At 41.4% G+C, this 22,224-nt stretch overlaps 1 protein-coding gene across 1 annotated transcript; it reads left to right on the top strand.

Moving 5' to 3' along the window:
- The first annotated feature begins 3,263 nt into the window (after nt 1–3,263).
- Nucleotides 3,264–20,471, top strand: taldo1 (transaldolase 1). Its single transcript, XM_083758089.1, has 8 exons — nt 3,264–3,509; nt 13,767–13,890; nt 14,044–14,151; nt 14,715–14,846; nt 15,801–15,976; nt 17,659–17,856; nt 18,958–19,103; nt 19,622–20,471. The coding sequence occupies exons 1-8, from the start codon at nt 3,404–3,406 to the stop codon at nt 19,652–19,654; spliced, it is 1,023 nt and encodes a 340-aa protein (XP_083614215.1). The 5' UTR covers nt 3,264–3,403; the 3' UTR covers nt 19,655–20,471.
- The last annotated feature ends 1,753 nt before the right edge of the window (nt 20,472–22,224 follow it).

The following is a 22,224-nucleotide window of genomic DNA, read 5'->3' as shown; positions in this document are numbered from 1 at the left end:
TGTGTGTGTGTGTGTGTGTGTGTGTGTGTGTGTGTGTGTGTGTGTGTGTGTGAGAGAGAGAGTGAGAGAGAGAGAGAGAGAGAGACACACACACACACACACACACACACACACACACACACACACACACACACACACACACACACACACACACACACAGAAGTACAGTAGCAGCCTACTGACTACAAAGCATCCCCCAAACGTCCTGTAGAGGTCACTGTCACATTGCCAAAGTGTTCAACTGAAACAAAGCATTGAATCTTGAAACATTGTCCTTAAGTTATTTTGTAGCATACCAAAAGTTATCATTGGAAATCAATGATAAAAAATTACTCCAGTTCTCAATCAGTTCCTAGTGATTTAAAAATAATAACACAGTGAGTCATCATGTAGGCCCAGGACCCGGGTAGAACTGTTGATCTAAAGCTGAATGATGCTCTGGTGTGGAAACAACATAATGATGCTGTATGTATGAAGTCTATGAAGATGCTTGGTATATTGAGAAAAAGCTGCCCTTTTGTTCTTCCTTCATGTCATTTAACACTCTATTATAGCTTAATTTTCCCTCATATTAATTACTGTAATATTGTCTGGGCTGCTACATATTCATCACATCTCACTAAATTACTGATCATTCAAAAAAGGTTTCTGAGAATGATTTCACATTCAAATCGGTATGAGCCGTCTGCCCCGCTTTATTATTATTTATTAAAAAAATGCATACAAGACATTCCATCTTCTTTTCACAATTTCTTCCGTGTTACTTCTGACATTCACTCCTACCCCACAAGGCAAAGAGATCATTTTGAATTACCCTATTGTCGCACGTCCAAACATCAATCTTTCATCAAATTTAGAGGCCCTCATCTATGGAACTCCCTAGATGCTTCACTTAAATCCTCATTATCCTTGCCAATATTCAAAAAACATCTAAAGAAATATCTTATTTTTTCCTCTCTGTAGATTACATGTTTTACCTTGATGCGTTATATTTTCTTTTGTGTGTTTGTTGTTGTATTGTTTATTTCTGTTTTTTGTGCAGTCTGTGTTTTTATTTATTTACTGCACAGTTGCCCCCCTTTGCCAACTTGTAGATTTATGTACTGTTCTTTATGAACTTTTAATCTTTTAAACCAATGACCTCTTCCTTCAGGAAATGATTCCATATAAGCCTTCTGGCTTCTTCCTTTCCTTGCATTGTATTTTTGTTTCTTTGATATGTTATTGTCTATTTTTTGTACTACATGCTAAATAAATAAACCTAAAACCTAAACCTACCAGATGTGACAAAAATACATAATATACAAAATATATATGTAATTCGCCAAATCACGTAAGCACATCTATGTTACATTTGTGCATTTATAATGTCTATATCTCTTTTCTACAAACAGACGATCTACAGCACAGTGAGCTTTCAGATATTTTCGGGGGACATAATGTGGAGATTACAGAGTATCTTGTTAATAACTAAGTGTTCTTGAATCTTGAAACAGTGTATTTCATTCATATGTAGGAGCGGCAGCATATACCACGTGTTCATCATAGTATCACTATGAGTGTATAAGGTTATATCTGCACATTTCTAAAGCAACAATGTGATGAGTCACTTAATAGACATTTTTCATTCCAAATTGTCAAACAGGCCCTATTATGTTAGAAAGAGACAAACATTGTTGTGAAACTAGCAGAAGCTCACAAGGCATTGTGAGGCATTGTGAGCTTCTTGTAAATCAATATTTTTGGGCTATTTTCACAATATCTGTGGAGCCCAAACTAAATGTAGGCCTAATGTGTTGACCTGTGAGTCACACGCAAATAAGGCACCTGACATTCCTCTATATAATATATATAATACTCAAGAGCAGGGGTTTTCAACAGATTATGAACCAGGGACCACCACCCTGACTAATAATCAACCTGGGGACCACCACCCTGACTAATAATCAACCTGGGGACCACCACCCTGACTAAGAATCAACCTGGGGACCACCACCCTGACTAAGAATCAACCTGGGGACCACCACCCTGACTAAGAATCAACCTGGGGACCACCACCCTGACTAATAATCAACCTGGGGACCACCACCCTGACTAAGAATCAACCTGGGGACCACCACCCTGACTAATAATCAACCTGGGGACCACCACCCTGACTAAGAATCAACCTGGGGACCACTGTTGAGTTGGGTGAGGGGATATTAAAATTAATATAAAATTAAATCAAGCCCTTAACAGGGCATATGCTAGTCGTCTGGAGCTATTCCTTTCCGATGGTTGCCCTTACTCTGTTCTCTTAACCTTCCATATTAAACTCATAGATAGCAGACACATGCGATTGCATGGGAACATTTGACATTTCCTAATAGACTCAACCACACACACACACACACACACACACACACACACACACACACACACACACACACACACACACACACACACACACACACACACACACACACACACACACACACACACACACACACACACACACACACACACACACACTATTTGTAGCTGACCTCCTCTTGTGACTTGTGAGTTCGTGTCGCAACCCACAGTTTGAAAACCACAACCTGTCGTCACTCAACGCCAGGCTGCACCTGTAAAAAGCCTGGTTTCTATTCCGATAAAAACAACGTGATCCGGTATAAATCTCTGCCTACCAATATTTGGTAATTTCCACACACACATACATGCATGGATAATTTCCGTATCCACTCTAAAGACAGACCGGATCAACAACCTGCAAAGGAAGCTGACCCCTGGCGCCGCGGACCCGACAACCAATGTTGCCAAGTCTGCTTATTATAAGCGCCAAATTACAATTACAATTGTAAAATATTGTAAATATAATATTGGGATTGATAATTGATTGATTGATTGGGGGCCGCATATTCAATTAATCTGCATTTGCAGGGAGGGCTTGTTTCTAAAGTGTTGTTGGGGCTTGCTTCCTAAATGTTGTTTAAACCAGTGGTTCTCAAACATTTTCAATTTCATAAACAGACAGAGTAGCCTACACTAGCAACTTGCAATGGGCCTGGTCTACAAGATTCGCTACACCATGAAGATACCTGTCAAAATACTTCCTTAATGTCAATGAAATCCACATTTACAGTGCTCATGATGTGGCCTAATCCTATTCAGTATATTTGGGCTTGTTTTCATAAACCTGGTCTGGTTGCTTATTTCTCTCGCAGAATATGGCAACACTGCCGACAACTGAACTTCCCGTTCCCCTTTTCTTTCTGTTCTGTCTTTCGTGGCCGCCGCAGGGAGACAGACAGACAGACAGACAGGCAGCCACCCATCCATCCATCCATTCCAGACAGACAGACATTCCGTCCAGTCTCACGTGTCTCTTGTGTATAAAAGCAGCCTCTGTTCGCTCGCAGCGATGTCGACAACGTCGGTGTCACCAGACAAGAGGAGGAAGATGGAGTCCGCGCTGAGCCAGCTGAAGAAGTACACCGTGGTGGTGGCGGACACGGGAGACTTCAACGGTACGTACGGACGGTAACAGCGCCGGACGGGTCACCGCTTTGGCCGTAACCGCTCAGCAGGCGACACCGCGCCGAGACTGTTACGCAAGTTAGTGTGAACGACCGCCAGTCCGCTTTTTACCGTATAACCTCAGATCATCGATCGATATGATGAGAGCACATTGAGTCCTGTTTTTTGGTGTTCCGACGCGGCGACGCCATCGCTTGTGGTTCATCTTCTTGTCGTCAAGCGACAACGACGTGCGTCGTGCAGGTGCAACTAAAACACACGTGGTTCGTTGACGAAAATAGACATAATGTTCAAATCTGATAATCGGATTGCCCGGCCGGCGTTATCGTTCCCTGACAGACTTTGATAAAGTTGATAATGTCATATCATATGTCGTTTAAGTTTGTTTTCTGCACTGTCTTAACTGATATAATGATTGGGGTCGGGAAAGGATAGTTGCTAGTTAGACTGCTGCTGCCTGCCTGTCTGGTGTCAAACTGGTGTAATAATGTGGTACAAATGTCTAACTAAATTACACATGCTGTAAGACAAGTAACGATAATGGTAGTTGCATCACCACGTGATGCCTGCTGGCTGCCCTCTAAGCGGGCATATTTACATGTAGGCAGGGGATGATGCGCACACACACACACACACACACACACACACTGCCAATGCCATGCGTTTGCAGAAAAATATACATCATGGGCATTTTTTTTGTTGGGTGCCAGAAGAGGCTTTAGATTAGATATTTATTTACACAGTAAGAAATCATATTGTCAATTGTGCTTTATTTTGTTCCATATGCTGAAGGAATTGTTTATTGGGATTTGGGGAAATGTAGAGCACATTCTCTAATTGTAAACGTTTGGTTTATCAATCAAATCAAAACTTTTGCTTTCTTATCATACATACGAAATCTGTTTGATACCTTGTTCCAAGGCACAATCTGACCCCTCTGCATGATTGTATTTTAATTAAATTCTGTATTTTAAAGAATTTATTTCACGGGTGGTGGATAGCTGGCCCCAGTAAGTGTGTGTGTGTGTGTGTGTGTGTGTGTGTGTGTGTGTGCGCGCAATGACAGTCATGTGTAATGCGTTTACCGGTTTGCTCAGCAGTGATGTAAACCAAACCTTGCCTCATGTTTCCTCATGCGTCATGCCTTACAACTTGCAAGTCACCATGATAAGACAATGTTTTCCTCATTCTCCATTTAGCCTGTTATCTGTTCTAGAAGATCACTCTTTCTTAAACTCGGGTATGGGGACCCCCAGGGGTCCTTGAGGAGAGTCCCAGGGGGTCCCCTGCAAAATGAGGAAACCGTTTAATTTCTCTAAACTAGAAGTTTAGCCCAATGAGCCAAATGTTTTAAGACTGACTACTAAGATCATAGGTTTCACAAGGGGCACGGTGGCACAGTTGGTAGTGCTGTCGCCAGCTAGAAGGTCCTGGGTTCGATTCCCGCTCGGGACGCTGTGGGTGCTGGCGGCGTGTTTCCTCCTCCGCGTCATCAGTGCCCATACCTGAAGGCGGGGTTGGCGAAAGGGACTTTCTGTGTGGAGTTTGCATGTTCTCCCCGTAGGTACCCTCACAAAAAACATGCAGTAATCCTGGTCACTAAACTGCCTCCCCCTGGCCAGCCGGGGCGCCTGATGGAGGGGAAAGGAACTGGTTGGAATAACGTGTTCCTTCCACGCGCTACGTCCAACCAGGGAAACTCCCCCCTGTCAGGTGTAAAGGAGCAACTTGGACACTCAGGCATGAAGGAAGCATGAGTTCAAGTCCGTTGCTCTCACCTTGTCCCCCATATATGGGGACTAGGTTGGTGGAGGGTGGGTGTGTAGAGCCCAGGATCACATTAGATGATTGACACAGGGGTGAAAAATGGGTTACAAAATCATGGGATAAAACATATATTAGCCCACCTACTGTACAGTATAGACACTTATAGAATCCCGAAATCTAACCTAACAACCATGGGCGTAGCTTGAACTTGACCCCGGGGGGGGGGATGTCTGGGGGGGGGGGGGGGGGAATTCCGTGATTTTGTTTTGAAAGCTTTTATTTATTATTATTTTGCTGTTTTTTTATACAATGCCCTAAAAATTGTTATTTAGGACAGCAACACACACACACACACACACACACACACACACACACTACAGCCGTACAGCGAGTCATCATGTCATGATAAGAGAGATGATTACAAACTACAGTCAGAAGCACACCACAAGTTACAACAACTGACATTGACATGACACTGTCTGCAATCCTGCAAGTTTGTTTATTTACCTGATTGCTGTCAGTGTTGCCTTATAGTTCACTTTCCGAGTTAGAAAACTATGCAAATAAGTAGGCTAGTTCATTGCAGAGGGGTGGGCTGGCGGGGGCATCTTTGTAATATGTCTCGAATGTCCACACAATGATTATAATCAAAATAGTAAAGTTTACTGAAAAGCTTCGGCAACAACACAGCAGCATGTACATAAGAGTCACAACAACTCATGTTAGTCACCCAGACGACCTGCTTTACGGCAGAGTCTTAACCATAGTGATGCCGGTCATCACTGGTCGGTCAAAACAAATGTTTTATTTATTTATTTTTGCCGGGGGGGCTGTGCCCCTGCCCCCCATTAAATCCACCCATGCTAACAACTAAAATATTTGTTAAGTTGCCTTAATTTGGCTACAAACTCATTTTTGAGTGCAGGAGAACTCAAGTGGACTACTGTAGTGTTCATGTATGTTTGAGATGGTTTAATTTACACTTAGGCTGCATAGTGGTTACTGTCTAATCGATGTCCTGTCAGCTGTTTGAATATGAATACTTTAAGTATTATAATTTATAGAAATGTAAACCAGTAGGGTTGCATTGTTGTGGTTGAAACATCAATAGTTCATTAAACCATTTAGTGACTGATAGGAATTTTATCCTATCATGAGATAAATAACAGGGGAGGACTGTAAAAACCCCTTTAACTGAATCTAAAGATAATAGCTCTCGTTAGCCGAGGCTATAGCTGCGAGCTGCTCCGGAACAGAACCAAAATGCTCCGGATGCCTCACAATACATACTTTAGGAGTAATCCCATTACAATACTTATACTTAACTTTAGCTTTGACCAAAATACTTTAAGTAAATAGCTAATATGAACAGGAAGGATTACCCCATCACCAAAAGATTACCTTATTTCACCAGAAAGAGAGACGTCCATTTCAGAGGGAGGTTTTTAGTCGTTTTATATAATCATAGCTTCAGAGAGAAATAGAACATGGATTCACAAACACAGCAATAATAATCAAATACAGAGCCTAGACCCCGTGGGGTCTAGTAGAATGGTTGGGTTTCTCTCTACTGCCTCCAAAATGGCAGACAGTATTTATACTCTACAATACAAAATGGAGAATGGTACGTGGCACGACCGAGGAGTATCGTACTCAAAGTATGGAAAAGTACTGGAATGGAAAAATACAAAACACAGAAGTCTATCTAGGCCTCAAAGGATAAATTTGTCAGGGAAGGGGGTGCCGGCCCGGTTGCTATGGCACCCGGCTGATAAGATAGCCATGCGAGGTCAAATTCATGTAGGGAGACAGAAACTGTACAACACTAACTAAGCGCCAAAAGACAGCGTGAAGTCACAGGGGCAACCAGATTAAAAGGGTCAAAAGGTCAAAGGAAAATGGTCAATCAAGCATAAAATATAAACAGATAGAAATTATCTATCAAACCCATCGCATTTTATGCGCGAATGATCATATGACCTTTGACAAAATCAAAACCTCAGGGGAAACTTTACTTTATACTATGGATAAAATGGAACAGAATGGCAATGAAAAAAAAAAAAAAAAACACAATGATTTCAACTTTACTAGGCATAAAATCCTTAATTAGATGGTACTTTGGGAAAGAGAAAGAATGGCTTTTCTTTCTTGATGATGAAGATATCTTCGGAGTTTGGCAACCAAACCCAGCAAACCGTTGCAGCCTACCTGGCCGGCGAGATGTGTCATTTGACCACATGAATGTTCATTTTTAGAGCAGTTCTTCTTTTGGCTCGTCATCAGTTCGTTGTCAGAACTGAATCTGCGAGAGTTCTTTTGGCTCGTTTGTCGGAGCCGATTCTTCGCCCCTTCCCCCCCTAATGACAGGTTCACAGATACACTCGATCTCTGCAAACAGACTTGGAGAGGGGAAACGGGGTATTCTGCATGCGCTCCAGCGCGATGTCGCAACAATGTCTTTGGGAGTCCCTTAAGTACCATAAAAAGGTCAAAATATAGAATCAAGTTGATTCCGGGGTGAATTAAATGCCTAGTCCAATCAAACTCATGATGATAAAAACCAAAACTAATAAAATGTAGAAGGAAATGTTCCTATTATTAACAATTTAGGGGAAATATGAAATGACTAAAACCTTTTTATAAAATCAAATTAAATCAACAATAATGTAATACAATTGGAGGTGATTAAACGTAGCTTGGAAAGCGTAAATCAGCAAACAGGAAAGGAAAACAACATAAACTTACATCAACATGAAAACAAAAATTTTAATAAATTTGTTCCCAATGGGAAATCTATGGGCAACTAGTTAGACTGTTCTGGGGTTGGGCCTAACCAGTGAATTTAGAGGATCTGCTCTGGGGAGTCGGGTCTGCGGGTCAAACCTTGTATACAAGAATGGAATTTCGAAGTCCACAATCCACCACAAACACTTTTCAGACTCCATCGCATTTGTGGGCTTTGAAATTCTCGGCCTGTCCACCGACCGACTCCCACCTGCAGCAGTCCTTTTATCTGTAAATAACAGAAAAAACAAACAAAGAACGAACTGGTGAATGTCATGAAACAAAAATAACATCGTATCAAACAGACAGATCTAGTTAGAGAGAAAAAGTATGCGTATTTCAGATTTTCAACAGATACAGATAGATTGACATGTGGGCCACTACAGGGCAACATCGCACATGGAATACAGACAGACCGTTGAATCCTAAACTACACATGTTATGTTTCATAAGAAGAACAGGTTACCACATGGCAAGACACTGAACGCAGAGAGAACATTACCGAACTATGTGCACACCGGCTTGACATGTTATGTTTCAAGACACTGATTCCGATCAGGTTAAAACATTACGATGACTCGCTATGTGCACTGGAAATTGGTGAAGATTCACCAGAAAAGTAGATTATTATGATACGATGTATGGCAAGGGAAAATGCCAGATAATAACTATTAAAAAAAATGAACTAATTTGACAGGCGTTCACAATGGAAACCTCGTAAGCGCCACAAACAGAGACATGCACGCAGAAAACCCAGCACGCACATACACACAGAGGCACACGTACGCATACATTCCAAAGGAAGCACGCACGCACACACACTAACTAACTAACGGGGGTGAAATGGGAGACAAAAACAACTGGAGATAAAACAGATAAATCAAAACAGTAGGACAGAGAAAGAAATCAAGCATTGATTTACTTAACTGAATGTGTAGGAGAGGCAAGCAGGATTCAGATTTATGGTGCAGACTTATGGACACGCGTGGTCCACGGGTCCAGTTCGTGAAGGCATTCACGAACCCCATAGCTGGTCTGTGTCCCAAAAGGATAATCCAATGTTCCTGAAGCGATAAATAACGACCAAAAAACAAACCCCTCTGAAGATAACTCAGCGGAGCTCTCGGGGAAAAAAAGGAAGAAGGAATTTTTTTTTCCTTATCTGATTCTTTTTTGCCTTTTCGGTAACAGCTAATTAAATAAATTAGACTTACGCACTTCAAAGGAGACTCGAAGAGGACCAATTTGATAGGAATTTTATCCTATCATGAGATAAATAACAGGGGAGGACTGTAAAAACCCCTTTAACTGAATCTAAAGATAATAGCTCTCGTTAGCCGAGGCTATAGCTGCGAGCTGCTCCGGAACAGAACCAAAATGCTCCGGATGCCTCACAATACATACTTTAGGAGTAATCCCATTACAATACTTATACTTAACTTTAGCTTTGACCAAAATACTTTAAGTAAATAGCTAATATGAACAGGAAGGATTACCCCATCACCAAAAGATTACCTTATTTCACCAGAAAGAGAGACGTCCATTTCAGAGGGAGGTTTTTAGTCGTTTTATATAATCATAGCTTCAGAGAGAAATAGAACATGGATTCACAAACACAGCAATAATAATCAAATACAGAGCCTAGACCCCGTGGGGTCTAGTAGAATGGTTGGGTTTCTCTCTACTGCCTCCAAAATGGCAGACAGTATTTATACTCTACAATACAAAATGGAGAATGGTACGTGGCACGACCGAGGAGTATCGTACTCAAAGTATGGAAAAGTACTGGAATGGAAAAATACAAAACACAGAAGTCTATCTAGGCCTCAAAGGATAAATTTGTCAGGGAAGGGGGTGCCGGCCCGGTTGCTATGGCACCCGGCTGATAAGATAGCCATGCGAGGTCAAATTCATGTATAGTGGTTACTGTCTAATCGATGTCCTGTCAGCTGTTTGAATATGAATACTTTAAGTATTATAATTTATAGAAATGTAAACCAGTAGGGTTGCATTGTTGTGGTTGAAACATCAATAGTTCATTAAACCATTTAGTGACCACTCTTAAACTTCTCGATAGAGATTAGAGACTGTCAACCTCAAATCCATCAAATTATTGGCTGTGACAAAAATAAATCTTCATAAATTCAAGGCTTCGTGGGGTGTGTAATTGTTTTAAATTTGTTTTGGGTGAATTGAGTAATGGGGTGAATTACTAATTTAAACTGCACCAATGATTTGCCACTCCTTGCAACACGCAACTCCTTGCAACCTTTATCCACAATGGAAGTTGCAAGGCGTTGCATTGGTGATGTTGTGGTTGACCTTAAAACTGTTTTGTTGCAAGGAGTTGCGACTAGTTGCAAGGAATTGAAACTAGTAATATGGGAGTTTAGCATTCAGTTTAGGCTGCACAGCCTGCTTGCTGTGTTGCTCTGTGTGGACCTGAGTACCGGTAGGTCACTGCTGAGTAGGAGTATAGCATTGGTGAAGCACCTTCTTTACTTGCAAAATGTGAACTAGTGCTTTTGCTACAGAAGGTCATAAGTCAATATTGGTACCTAGTGAGCATAATATAGTCTCTGTAGGTTGGAAACCTCAATGATTACTTTTTTCAGGATTTAAATAAAAATCACGTTTCAAGCTTTTAGATCTATTTTAGTTTTTGATGCTTTTGTGTGATGTAGCATTATCAAGTAGGGCGTTCAGTTACAAAGTTAAAACATGGAGATAAGAGGTTTCTGCCAGACAGTAATGAATGATAAGGTTTCATAGTTCAATGCATTTAGAGCTCAGCACGAGTTGGCAGCACTTTTCCAGGCAGCGTAAAGTGATGTTCATTACCTGCTTTTTTATGTGCTAATATTGAGTCATTATGCACTTTTGTTGCACAACTTAGTTTTCACCCTTTGCAAGCAAAGAGCATGGTGTTTCACTGCAATGTTCTGCTGAGTGTAAATTGTAGGAGGTACTGTGAAAATGCATAATAAATAAATGCCCATATACAAGTGGGTGACCTTTTTTTAACCTTTGCCGTTTGATATATTCCATACTACAGCATGTACACACAGCACACCCTGTCTGTGTGCTATAAGTATTTTATATGGAGAGTTTAACATCCAATTTTATTTTATGACCCTTTCACACAGTCACAGTTTTGTAGATATGGTGGAAGTGCCATCATTGGGAAACCTGGCAGTTTGCTCAAGCATTCTGTAGAAAGTACCGGTAGTTGCCAAATATTCTGGCCTCGATGTCAAGTTTTCTCTTTAGATTGGCCAAATGGAGAATATGTGCAATTTTGGTCTTGGTTTCCTCTTCAGAATGCTGTCTACCGGTGGTCTGGCGTGCATTAGCCTAATAGATGGTGTGTGTGTGTGTGTGTGGGGGGGGGGGGGGGGGGGGGGTGGTGTCGCCCGCCCAGGGTATACAAAGTTTCTATTGTTGTTATCAATAAAAAAGACTTTCGGTTAAATTAATACAAATTATGAGAAAGTAAACGGTCTCCTCACACATTAGATTGAATGAATCTTTTGAGTTTGAAGTTACAATGGTTTTGTAGAGTTGTGAAAATATCATATCAAAGTACTGAATCAAGCAACTTAACTGTCTTGGGTACTCACAAAAGCCCAAGTAGACGTTACAATTACCCCAAACATGTTAAGTGATTATTATGCGGTTATAGATTCACCTTTTTTGATGTAGTGGATCAGTTAATTTTCTTTTAACCACTTAAAAGACAACATATATCGGGTTGACTGGGGCTCTCCCAGGCCAGCAATCCTAAGGTAAATCCTAAACCTAAACCAAATATATTCTCTGAAAATTACAGGTCTACAAGATCACAACGTATTGCAATGTGACACGTTGATAGCTTGTAGATTGTAGCTTGTGCTGTGTTTGCCAAATATTTGCCCCACTATAGGGACACCAGAGTTCAAGTGGTTTAACGTACAGCTGATTGGCAGAGGCATGCAACCACAATGTGGTATATCTAGTTGTAATCCAGTTAAGAGAAACTATATATTGGTTTAAATGCACAAAGGATGTATTGTGTCCAGACTCCATACTAGTACTCCAGAATGTGCTAGAGCTAGACCACAGATGTTCTGGTCTGTATGTAAGATCTTAGCCAACTCTTGTCAAATGCAGTACATACGGTATAGTTTGCTTGCATAGGAGTTTGCATAATATCTACACTTTTGCGAGTGGAAAGTACTAGAAACATGATCGGTCACATCAAGGTAGACATTTTTAACACTTTTAGCGTTAGCATTTATTAATATTTTTCCCTGTTCAGCTCTTATTTTGAAGAGTCAAAAATCTAGACCGGATGTTGTGATCTTATGTTGGGGGGTGTGTGACGATGCAACATTGTTCTGTTTGCTGCTTTGGTGCTGCTTTAACATGATGCAGAAGGGTCACATCATCTGCTCTGGGCCGTGGAATAAACCTTGTTTTGACCAAAAATGCCATCTGGGACAAGGAATAGGCGATTGGAAGAAACATAGACTGGGTGATTATGGCGATGATCTTATTCTTAATGGCGCGATCCTTCGTTATTGACAGCACCAGCTAGCAACCCGATGCTAACGTGAGTATCATTATGACTTTGATCAATCGAAAGCGCTAATCACTGCAGCCAACAAACATGTTAAGTCCATAAAGTGTCAGAGTTTAGAGCTATGACTGCTCTGGGGTAAAAGCAATTTTTCAGTCTGTTTGTTCTTGCGTTTATGACCTTTAGTGCCTTGACCTTATACTGTACCTGGGTGGGATGAGTCATTGAGGATGCTGTTGGCTCTTCTGCTACAATGTCTCTTGTAGAGCCGTAGGTCAACATTGGGATGTTTTGGTTTTTGTCGCATTCCTAAGCCAATAATTTGACTAGCATTGATTCCCTATGGAGACTCAAAGGATACTCTTTGTGTCTCCATAGGGAACCAGTGCTTACCTTCTGGCCTGCTGAAACGGAAGCCATTGTTCTCACTTTCATACAAAGCCTGCCTACCGATGATGTCACTAGCAGCGGGCAGGTTTCTGAATCTGAACACCTGGCTGAGACCCAGAGTGAGTAGACAGAAAATGAGCCATCTCATAATGAGCAGTAGTGAGGACCGATTTATATGAATCAAGGTTGAACATGGGGTTACAGCGCCCACCTCACTATATGAACTTCTGCTTGCAGCTGTAGGTTCCCATCAATTCAACACAAAGGCCACACATGGCCTGTTGGTGTGCGATAAGCAGGAACACAGGAGGCTTTGTTTAAGACAACGCCCACCTTGGTTCTGCTCCTGCATTTGCTTCCTTGTACAATTGTCATTGTGACCGTGTGCACTGCCGCTCCACTACATTAACCTGAATGAATGTGTAGCATGCTGGCCTTTTATGGGAATCTGCCAACGTGCTGTGTTTCACTCATACTTGACATGTAGCGTTTGTGTGTGTGTGTGTGTGTGTGTGTGTGTGTGTGTGGTGAACGCTCCTTCAACTGCTCTGGTGTCAGCATCAGCTGAGTGGTGTAGTTTGCTGTGATTGGAATACATTTTGGGGAATAATACATGTTCTACATATAACTGTTCTAGTCATTAGCCCCTTTGGGGTCATGCAAACAAAGTGATGCACACATCATGTAACAATGAACTGGTTATGTCTTCCATTCGTAACTTATTTTCCCCAATGTGCAAATCTTGCAGCCATTGACGAGTACAAACCACAAGATGCAACAACCAACCCGTCCCTCATCCTGGCTGCTTCCAAGATGCCAGCCTACCAACACCTACTGGACCAGGCCATTAAATTTGGCATCGCAAAGGGCGGGTATGTGCATTCAATCACTTAACGCCATCAAGACCTGCCAAAATATATTTTAGTCAACAATCAACTTTTTTGACTAAAACATGATGACACATGTGACTAAAACTAAATCAAATGTTCCTTGTATTTAAATGTTCCTATTTCCTTTCTGTCCAGGACTGAGGAGGTGCAGGTGACTAACACCATGGACAAGCTTTTTGTGAGCTTTGGCCTGGAGATCCTCAAGAAGGTCCCTGGCAGGGTCTCTACTGAGGTGGATGCAAGGTCAGGACAAAGGAACTACTAGAAGCCTCTTATCTTAGTTTTTTCGTAAATGCCTAACTTTGGATATTTGGGAATTTAATACTGAAAAGTAACAGTTTGACATGAGGTTTCCACCCGACAGAGTGACTTACTAAATTAGTTTAATCATGATGATTTTATTCACTTTATTTTGATAATGGTGGCTAAGTAGAGGCTTCACAATTCTGATTCAAGCATGTGGGCTGTCGGCAAGTTTGTAATCGTTCAGAACATAAAGAGCATGGCACACACCCTGTTTTTAGAAAGTTTTCTTTAATCAGACCAGTGTGTGTCCAGTGGAAACCTCGTATGAATCTGATCTCAGGTCAGAATGGGTTAATATTTTCATTAACTTTTTAGTGTTTTTTTTTTTTTAGACGGCAGGCCATCATGGAGACATTTAGTTAGTTCTTTTAGGTTTATATTGAACTGTTGGAACAAGCATCTACTGTACATACAGTACGAATGAGTGATTCCATACATTTGCTGTGTCCTTCTTTGCTTTGATAAAGATTATATATTTGCGGTTTCCTCTCTTCTTACAGACTGTCCTATGATAAAGACGAGATGATCTCCAGAGCGCTGAAGATCATTGCTCTGTATGAGGAGGCAGGCATCAGTAAGGACCGTGTGCTCATTAAACTCTCCTCCACGTGGGAAGGCATCCAGGCTGGCAGGTCTGTTCACTCAACTATACCATCTACTGCATCTATAAATAAACTATAAACTATACCATCTACTGCATCTATAAATGCACCAAGTCTCTGTTCGGGTGTGTATACGTCTGTAATCCACGCAACTCAAGAAGTCTGACATCATTCTGACGTCTGAGACTCCATATTTGGGCATGCCTCACAAAGAACTCCATCTTAATCCGGTTAATGATATAACCGGATCGATTTTGTTTTTTGAGGGCTGTTGCTAGGCAACGCCTTGTGCAGCACTCGGCGCCATGTTTCTTGCATGAGCGCAGCCGCTCACTTCCTTGTTTACGGCCTAAGAACGGTCTATTCTCTCTAAATCTATGTCACTGTCCATGATTTTGATCAGAACGGCAATGTTCTGTCCTCATTTCTGACTTAACCAAGTAAAGCATCTCGTTTGGAATATTAATGCTTCTAAAGAGAGATCAGATGTGACGGCGGGAAGGCGGGGCTTTTTAGAGTAAAATCTGCATCATCTGCTGGGCACTCTAGCGCTTTATTTTGAAAAATTCCGTTGCACTGGAAGTGTTAATACCAAATTGTCAAATAGAAAGAGACCGACATTGTGACCATAGGTGATCTACAAGCTTGCGAATCAAAACATAAGTGTTAGGTAATGGTATAACTATTGACCTAACACTTAAGTTTTGTTTCTCAATGTTTTTGCTTGGGAAAAGTTGATGTCTAACACACAGACTGGCTAATATGTACAGTGAACATGAGGAAATGGCTCTTCCTGGTGGCTGAGAAACTTTTTGTTTTGTTTGTTTTTAATGTTTTGTTTTGTATTTTATTTGGGTACTCTCTGCCGATTCCAAGTTGAGCACTTGTGCTTTGAGCTGGCTGAAGCGTGCTGGACTTCTCATTGTTCTTCATCCAGTGCTGTGTTTTATTTGTGGTGTTTGTTTGATGTGACCGCTGCCACAGGGAGCTGGAAGAGAAGCATGGCATCCACTGCAACATGACCCTGCTGTTCTCCTTCGCCCAGGCCGTGGCCTGTGCCGAGGCCAAGGTCACTCTGATCTCCCCCTTCGTCGGTCGCATCTTCGACTGGTACAAGGAGAACACCGACCGCAAGAGCTACGAACCACATGAGGATCCAGGTAATGTCTCAAGAACAGATGTTGACGAAACCATGACTAACGGATTCTATGAAAATTCCTAAAACACAATGTAAAACCAGATTTAGCTGCTATGTCTGAACATCACGCTAGCATAGCTACTTAGCAAAGCGTCCGAGACATTGCGACGGTGATCAGCTGTGTTGACGAGGGAATAGGGGGCTCTTGCTGCCACTCAATCACAGTCCTGTGGGTGGTGCTTAGAAGCCCCACACGGCCAGGGTTTGTAAGGAAATCAAGCACTTCCAATGCCTAGTTCAGCTTCTGGATCACTGTGGAAAGAAATAACGCATCTGGGATTGATATAAAACTGATTTGAGGTGTAGATTAGTCACATTTAGTATGTGGTCTAATCAGAAACCAGCCAATCAAGGATTGGGACTAACCGTTTTAGAACTTCTATTTTCAAATTGAACTGCTATTTTCAGATTTAGACTAGAGATGTCGCAGTGTTAGAATTTCCCCACCGTTTCCACCGTGCTTCTCAACACCGGTTAAACCGGTAACACCGAATCCAACCACTAGGTGTCCTAATAGACCTGCCTCGCATTGATCCAGAAAGAGGCTTTAGGCAGTATAGGCAGGCACGGTCAAAAAATGCAACTAGAAGATAAACAATCCAGCAGAACTCTTTTCATCATTTTATTTTATCAAGACGCTAACAGGATATCATTACAGGATGAATTGAGAGCGCACCGTTGCTACAGATTATTGTGATAAAGCACTAAAACATTGTGGAAGTATAAACTCACTGTAAATCCAATGCACTAGTCTGAATGCAGCTCAGACCTGTCACCAAAGCGAAAGTGAAATCTGACACCATGCTGGTGTGTGTTCAGACAGCTCCGCTCTGCCTGCTGCAGCTCCGTTAAAGGGACACTTCACCCTTTTTGCAAAAAAATATATGTTAATGACGTTTAGAAGCTTTAGAACACTTTCCTGGGGGTCTTTATGTGTGTAATATGTGGATTTAGATATTTTAGATTGTAGCAGTGAGCCTGGTGTCTCTGATGTCATGGACACTGGGCTCACTTCCTTCCTGGACTACATGTTGTCTTAGTAAGACAGCCCTCCACCTATTCACAAGGAGGAGCAGTGCACCAAATAATTATGGGAATTGTAGTCCAGGAAGGTAGTGAGACCATTGTCCATGACATCAGAGACACTGGGCTCACAGCTACAATCTAAAATATCTAAAACCACATATTACACACATAAAGACCCCCAGGAAAGTGTTCTAAAGCTTCTAAACGTCATTAACATATATGTTTTTGCAAAAAGGGTGAAGTGTCCCTTTAAAGAGCAGATCACTTTTGTTCTCTTCATAATAATTATAAGTATCGATAACCTGCTTATAAGCACACGGGTGCCACAGGAAAATGAACTGAAGTGGGTTTTATAGGGTACACGAGAGAATAAATAGTCTAGTATTAAAAATTATAATAAAACGGTGCTATCGGTGTGCAAGTAATGTACTCTGTGGCGTGCCCGCCCACCGGTAACAGCGGTATCACCGGACACTGTGACAGGCCTAGTTTAGACTGAAATAAAACTAGATACTTTAAAGATAATATATCTTAATATAACTTCAAAATACTATGGCTAAAACAAAAGAAAGATTTTCTGTCATTAATCAACACTGCTTTTGATCATCCCGCCGTTAGGTGTGGTCAGTGTGACCAAGATCTACAATTACTACAAGAAGTTTGGCTACAGCACGGTGGTGATGGGCGCGTCCTTCAGGAACACTGGCCAGGTGAAGGCCCTGGCCGGATGCGACCTGCTCACCATCTCCCCAGGCCTCCTGGGAGAGCTCAGCCAGGACCACGGCACCGTCGCAGAGATGCTCAATGAAAAGAAAGGTAATGATCAGGGTCATCGGTGTGTCCGTACGCGGACAAAATGAAATTACTGAATGCCGACGTTGTATATTATTATTAAATAAGACTTCTTCCTTACCTAAATGTAGCCCGCTGTTTGTGCCGCTTCAGTGCCGCTGCATGGTCATTAACACCTTGACGGCTTTAGATAAAAAGGTGACATATTCCGAGGCTGCCGGGATTGTTTATTTACCTTTGGAGCATACGCCGAGGTATTTGCGCCTTGATCCATGAAAATCCCCCTGAATATAGTTCCATGGCTTGTTGGTTGTCTGTTCGGATCCCAGGTATTTTCCGATCTCAGGCTTAACCGAAGACCTGTACTCGCCCGTAACCTGGGTGTGCTTTTTGACTCCGGCCTCACTTTTAACCCCCAAGTAACACGAGTAGTGCAAACCTGCTACTTTCAACTGAGGAACATGGCCAGGATCAAAAGTTTCCTGTCACCCGCAGATTTGGAAAAGGTAATCCACGCTTTTATTTCGTCTCGTTTGGATTACTGTAACTCGATTTATTCAGGCCTGTGTAAGAAGGCTATATTCCGTCTACAACTCGTTCAGAATTCTGCTGCCAGACTGCTAACTAATTAAAAAAGACAGGATCACATCACCCCCATTTTAGCCACCCTTCACTGGTTACCTGTTAGTTATAGAATAGATTTTACTTTTTACTTTTAAAGCTGTAAATGGTCAGGCTCCCCAGTATGTCTCCGACATGCTGGCTCCCTATAGCCTACATAAGGTCCTCAGACAAAGCCCTCCTTGAGACCCCCACAGCCCATCTTATCACAAAAGTTGGCAGGGCATTTGCAATCCGGGCTCCCAAACTATGGAACGCTCTACCTATTAATTTAAAAATCTCTTCTAAAAACCCACCTTTACGTTAAGGCTTTCTCTTAATTTCCTTTTGCATACCGTATTCTATTTTTGTGTGTATGCTTTTATGTTGTCCTTGTTGTCATTCATTGATATCTTGTTGTAGCTGTGACTACGTTGTTGTTGTTTTTGCACTTTGTGACTGTCTTGAACTGTGCTATATAAATAAATTCATTATCATTAACGTACCCTGTGTGTCTGTGTGCAGCCAAGACCAGTGACGAGGTGAGGGTGAACATGGACGAGAAGGCGTTCCGCTGGCAGCACAACGAGGACAGGATGGCCGTGGAGAAGCTGTCTGACGGCATCCGCAAGTTTGCTGCCGATGCCATCAAGCTGGAGACCATGATCAAAGTAAGAGAGGGCTTATTATTATTATTCTTTAATAACTTTTTATTGAATTTTTACGTTTTCACATAGATGAATCATGAAAGGTATGAATTATAAGCACAATACAATAAAAAACAATACAAGAAAAACTAAAAGCACAGAAACAAAACGAGACAAACAAACAAAAAAGAAAAGAAAATGGCGAGCAGCACATACCGTACACAATATAGTCAGTATTCATTAGGAAGAAAAAAATATATATACAAATATATACACACATGTCAATGGAGCACGTTGTTTTTGTCAAACAGTTTCTTTGCAAGAAATGGGGGGGGGGGGAATACTTATGAAAACTACAGACTGATGTAACCACTATCTGACCTGGCCTCTGTATTTTGGGCACAATCTGATAATGAGGTCCCCCATATCAAAACTATGATGATTTCATTGATTGGAAAAAAAACATGGACGGACGCAGGACGATGATGACGCCGTTTTTGTGTAGAACTGTGCCGAATGTTTTGCCTCTGTGTCCCCAACAGGAGAAGATGCTTAACGTGAAGAACGGCAAGTAAAGATGCTTGGCGTCTGTGATCCAGTCAGCTGGATGCCATTAGAAGATGGAAGGTCTTCACTGCTACCTGAGAAGGTGGGATCTCTGGACCACTGGGGTCTTCTTTAACACAGTCATCTTCTTGGTTGGACTGCGCATTCAAATGGACAGCCACCTCCTCACCCCTCTAGACTGGGACTGACTCGCATTTCTTGCTTTAAAAAAAAACCATAATTATGAACCCTAGCGTCCCTCCCTTCATCTATTTTTGCCGAAGACATCTTAATGTAAGGTGAAAACGGGAGGGGGACCTAGTATAGAGCCTTGGGGGACTCCGGTCAAGTGTGTATATAGGGTTTATACTGTAAGTGGTTAATATTATGCTGATGCTTTGATGAATTATGTTGTTAAAAGACCGTCTCTGTCGGGTGGAAACATGCGACCAAAACCGTTACTTTTCATTTCAGGTTCAAAAATAGAAAAAGCATCAGATCTCGAAAGCACGTAGCATCGCGTTTCACCTTGTGGATCTGCTACTTTTGATGCTTTTGTGTGATGCTGTTAGTGTGATCAAGTAACTTGTTAATTTCTGGAGAGAGGGTGGAAAAAAGAGTGGCGATGAGAATTTTCTGCCTGACAACAAGGATATGAATCAGTGGAATAAGATTGAGTCCAGTCTACTGGGGTGTAATGGTGTGACTGCTAACTAGAGGACCAGGAGTTGGATCAACATTTTGTGACCAAGGCTTTGATGGAAAAAATTTAATTACAACATTCCTTAAAATATTGTATGCGCTTTATTGATTCCGTAATTAAAACATTCCTGGTTGAAAAATTGAGTTTGTCTTTTTCTTTTTTTTTCTCTCAACATTCCTTGTTGAGGGGGCAAAATGTCTTATGTTAACTTTCTTTCAGTGAAGTGGACCATGTTTAAATTTAGGGATTTATCAAATGCTTTGTCATGAACTGTAGTTGACATGAACTCTAGTTGACAAACGAGGTAAATGGTTACGTAACGATATAAAGACTACTGCTGCACTAATACCATTCGGGTAAACCTCAAACCTAGCGGGGGGGGGGGGATTAAATCTAAATGACAAAGACAAGTGAACAAAAAAAGACAACATCTGCATAGTATAAATGGCATCTATCAGAAAAGGTGACCTGGAGATAACCTGATTGGCTTGGGGGCCAGGATGGAGGGAGAACTGTCTAGGATAGGACACTTGGCACGATGGCAAGGGTGTTTTTAACAGAACATTGTATTATTAATGGAGGAGACTAAGACCTCCCTTAGTAATTTGACTCATTATCATACCGAACTCCCATGTCACTGGTCTAGCCAGTCTAACGTCATTCTAATACCTGCCATAATTACAGGAAACTCCACCCACTGAATATGTCGTCTTGCCTGTCAGTATGTCAGTGGTGTGTTCACAAGAAAATCAGGAACACTTCCGCTACAGTAATGTGCTTTTAGTGGAAACCAAACAAGACTCTTGGGATTATTAATTGGGAAATTTGATATTTTGGGTGACCGACCAACAAACGGGAAGTAAGGTATGTGTGGTAATATTCAGTGGTGGAGTACTCACATTTCTTACCTGGTATCGATATCAGATAGTATAGTCAGTATATCAGTATAGTGAAGTAGAAGTAAAAATACTGCTTCTAGTACTAAGTGGAAGCATATTCTGATATTCAGTTCCAAAAACAGCCAGAACCTACAGTACCTGCTGGGGACAATGAATCACAGTGATATATTTTATTATTTTAAATAGTTTTAACAGCAGTTTGTTGTACCATGTTAATTAGTTCAAATAGTCAGCATTTTCTTCTCTGCTTTTGTGTGAGATGCACTGGTTACTGTGTTTAATTGTATGTGGCCACAAACCATTAAAAACCTTTACCACAGCTTAACATTTTGACAGATTTTGTAAATTTTAATATTCTGGCAGTCTTTTAAGTAGTATACAGTATACATGACCTTGCTCCAGCATATTAATGTTTTGTCTTGCAAATAGCCATAATCATAAGGCTTATTTATTATAGAATGAAGAAAATGCCAGCACTCAATAGGTCCTTTTCCCACATGATTATGCGTTTCGGGCTAGTAGGCCTTCCTCAGTGTTGTCAACGCTGATGCTGAGGAAGGCCTACTAGGCAGAAATGCGTTGTCTGCTCGTCAGAGGTAAATAAAATCATGTGGAAAAAGGACATTGAGTGCTGGCATTTTCTTCGTTCTTATAATGCATCATCGAGCTTTGCACCTATAAGGATTTTCTCTAACCTGGAGTGTTTGGGGTTGTCTGCCTTGGCAGTACTCTTCTCTTATAAGTTTTATTTACAAATAGTCTGAGGTGGGTGGGTCCTTGGGTACCTTCTTGCATATTCCTCCTGCAAAAGAGAGTACGTCTATTTATCCCCCCATCACTTTCCACCACTGCTACAAATCATGAACCTATATATTTCCAAAATCGCTTAATATTGAGAAATCAGACACTACCACATCAGTGGATTTACAGCAGTATGTTATTAACTTATTACTAGTGTCTATTCATGAATATAGTTACAGTTGTTCTGATACAATGC

The sequence above is a fragment of the Protomyctophum parallelum genome (genome assembly GCF_964188405.1).
Source record: "Protomyctophum parallelum genome assembly, chromosome: 2".
Lineage (NCBI taxonomy): Eukaryota > Metazoa > Chordata > Actinopteri > Myctophiformes > Myctophidae > Protomyctophum > Protomyctophum parallelum.
Note: the sequence above shows the minus strand (reverse complement) of the source record. Positions and strands in the feature narration are given on the sequence as shown.

Bases quoted from the DNA above. Each gene is read 5' to 3' on its own strand.
- taldo1 (XM_083758089.1), top strand. From the start codon at position 3,404: ATGTCGACAACGTCGGTGTCACCAGACAAGAGGAGGAAGATGGAGTCC. The intron at 3,510-13,766 runs GTACGTACGGAC...CAAATCTTGCAG, and splicing joins GGACACGGGAGACTTCAACG to CCATTGACGAGTACAAACCA. The intron at 14,152-14,714 runs GTCAGGACAAAG...CTCTTCTTACAG, and splicing joins TCTACTGAGGTGGATGCAAG to ACTGTCCTATGATAAAGACG.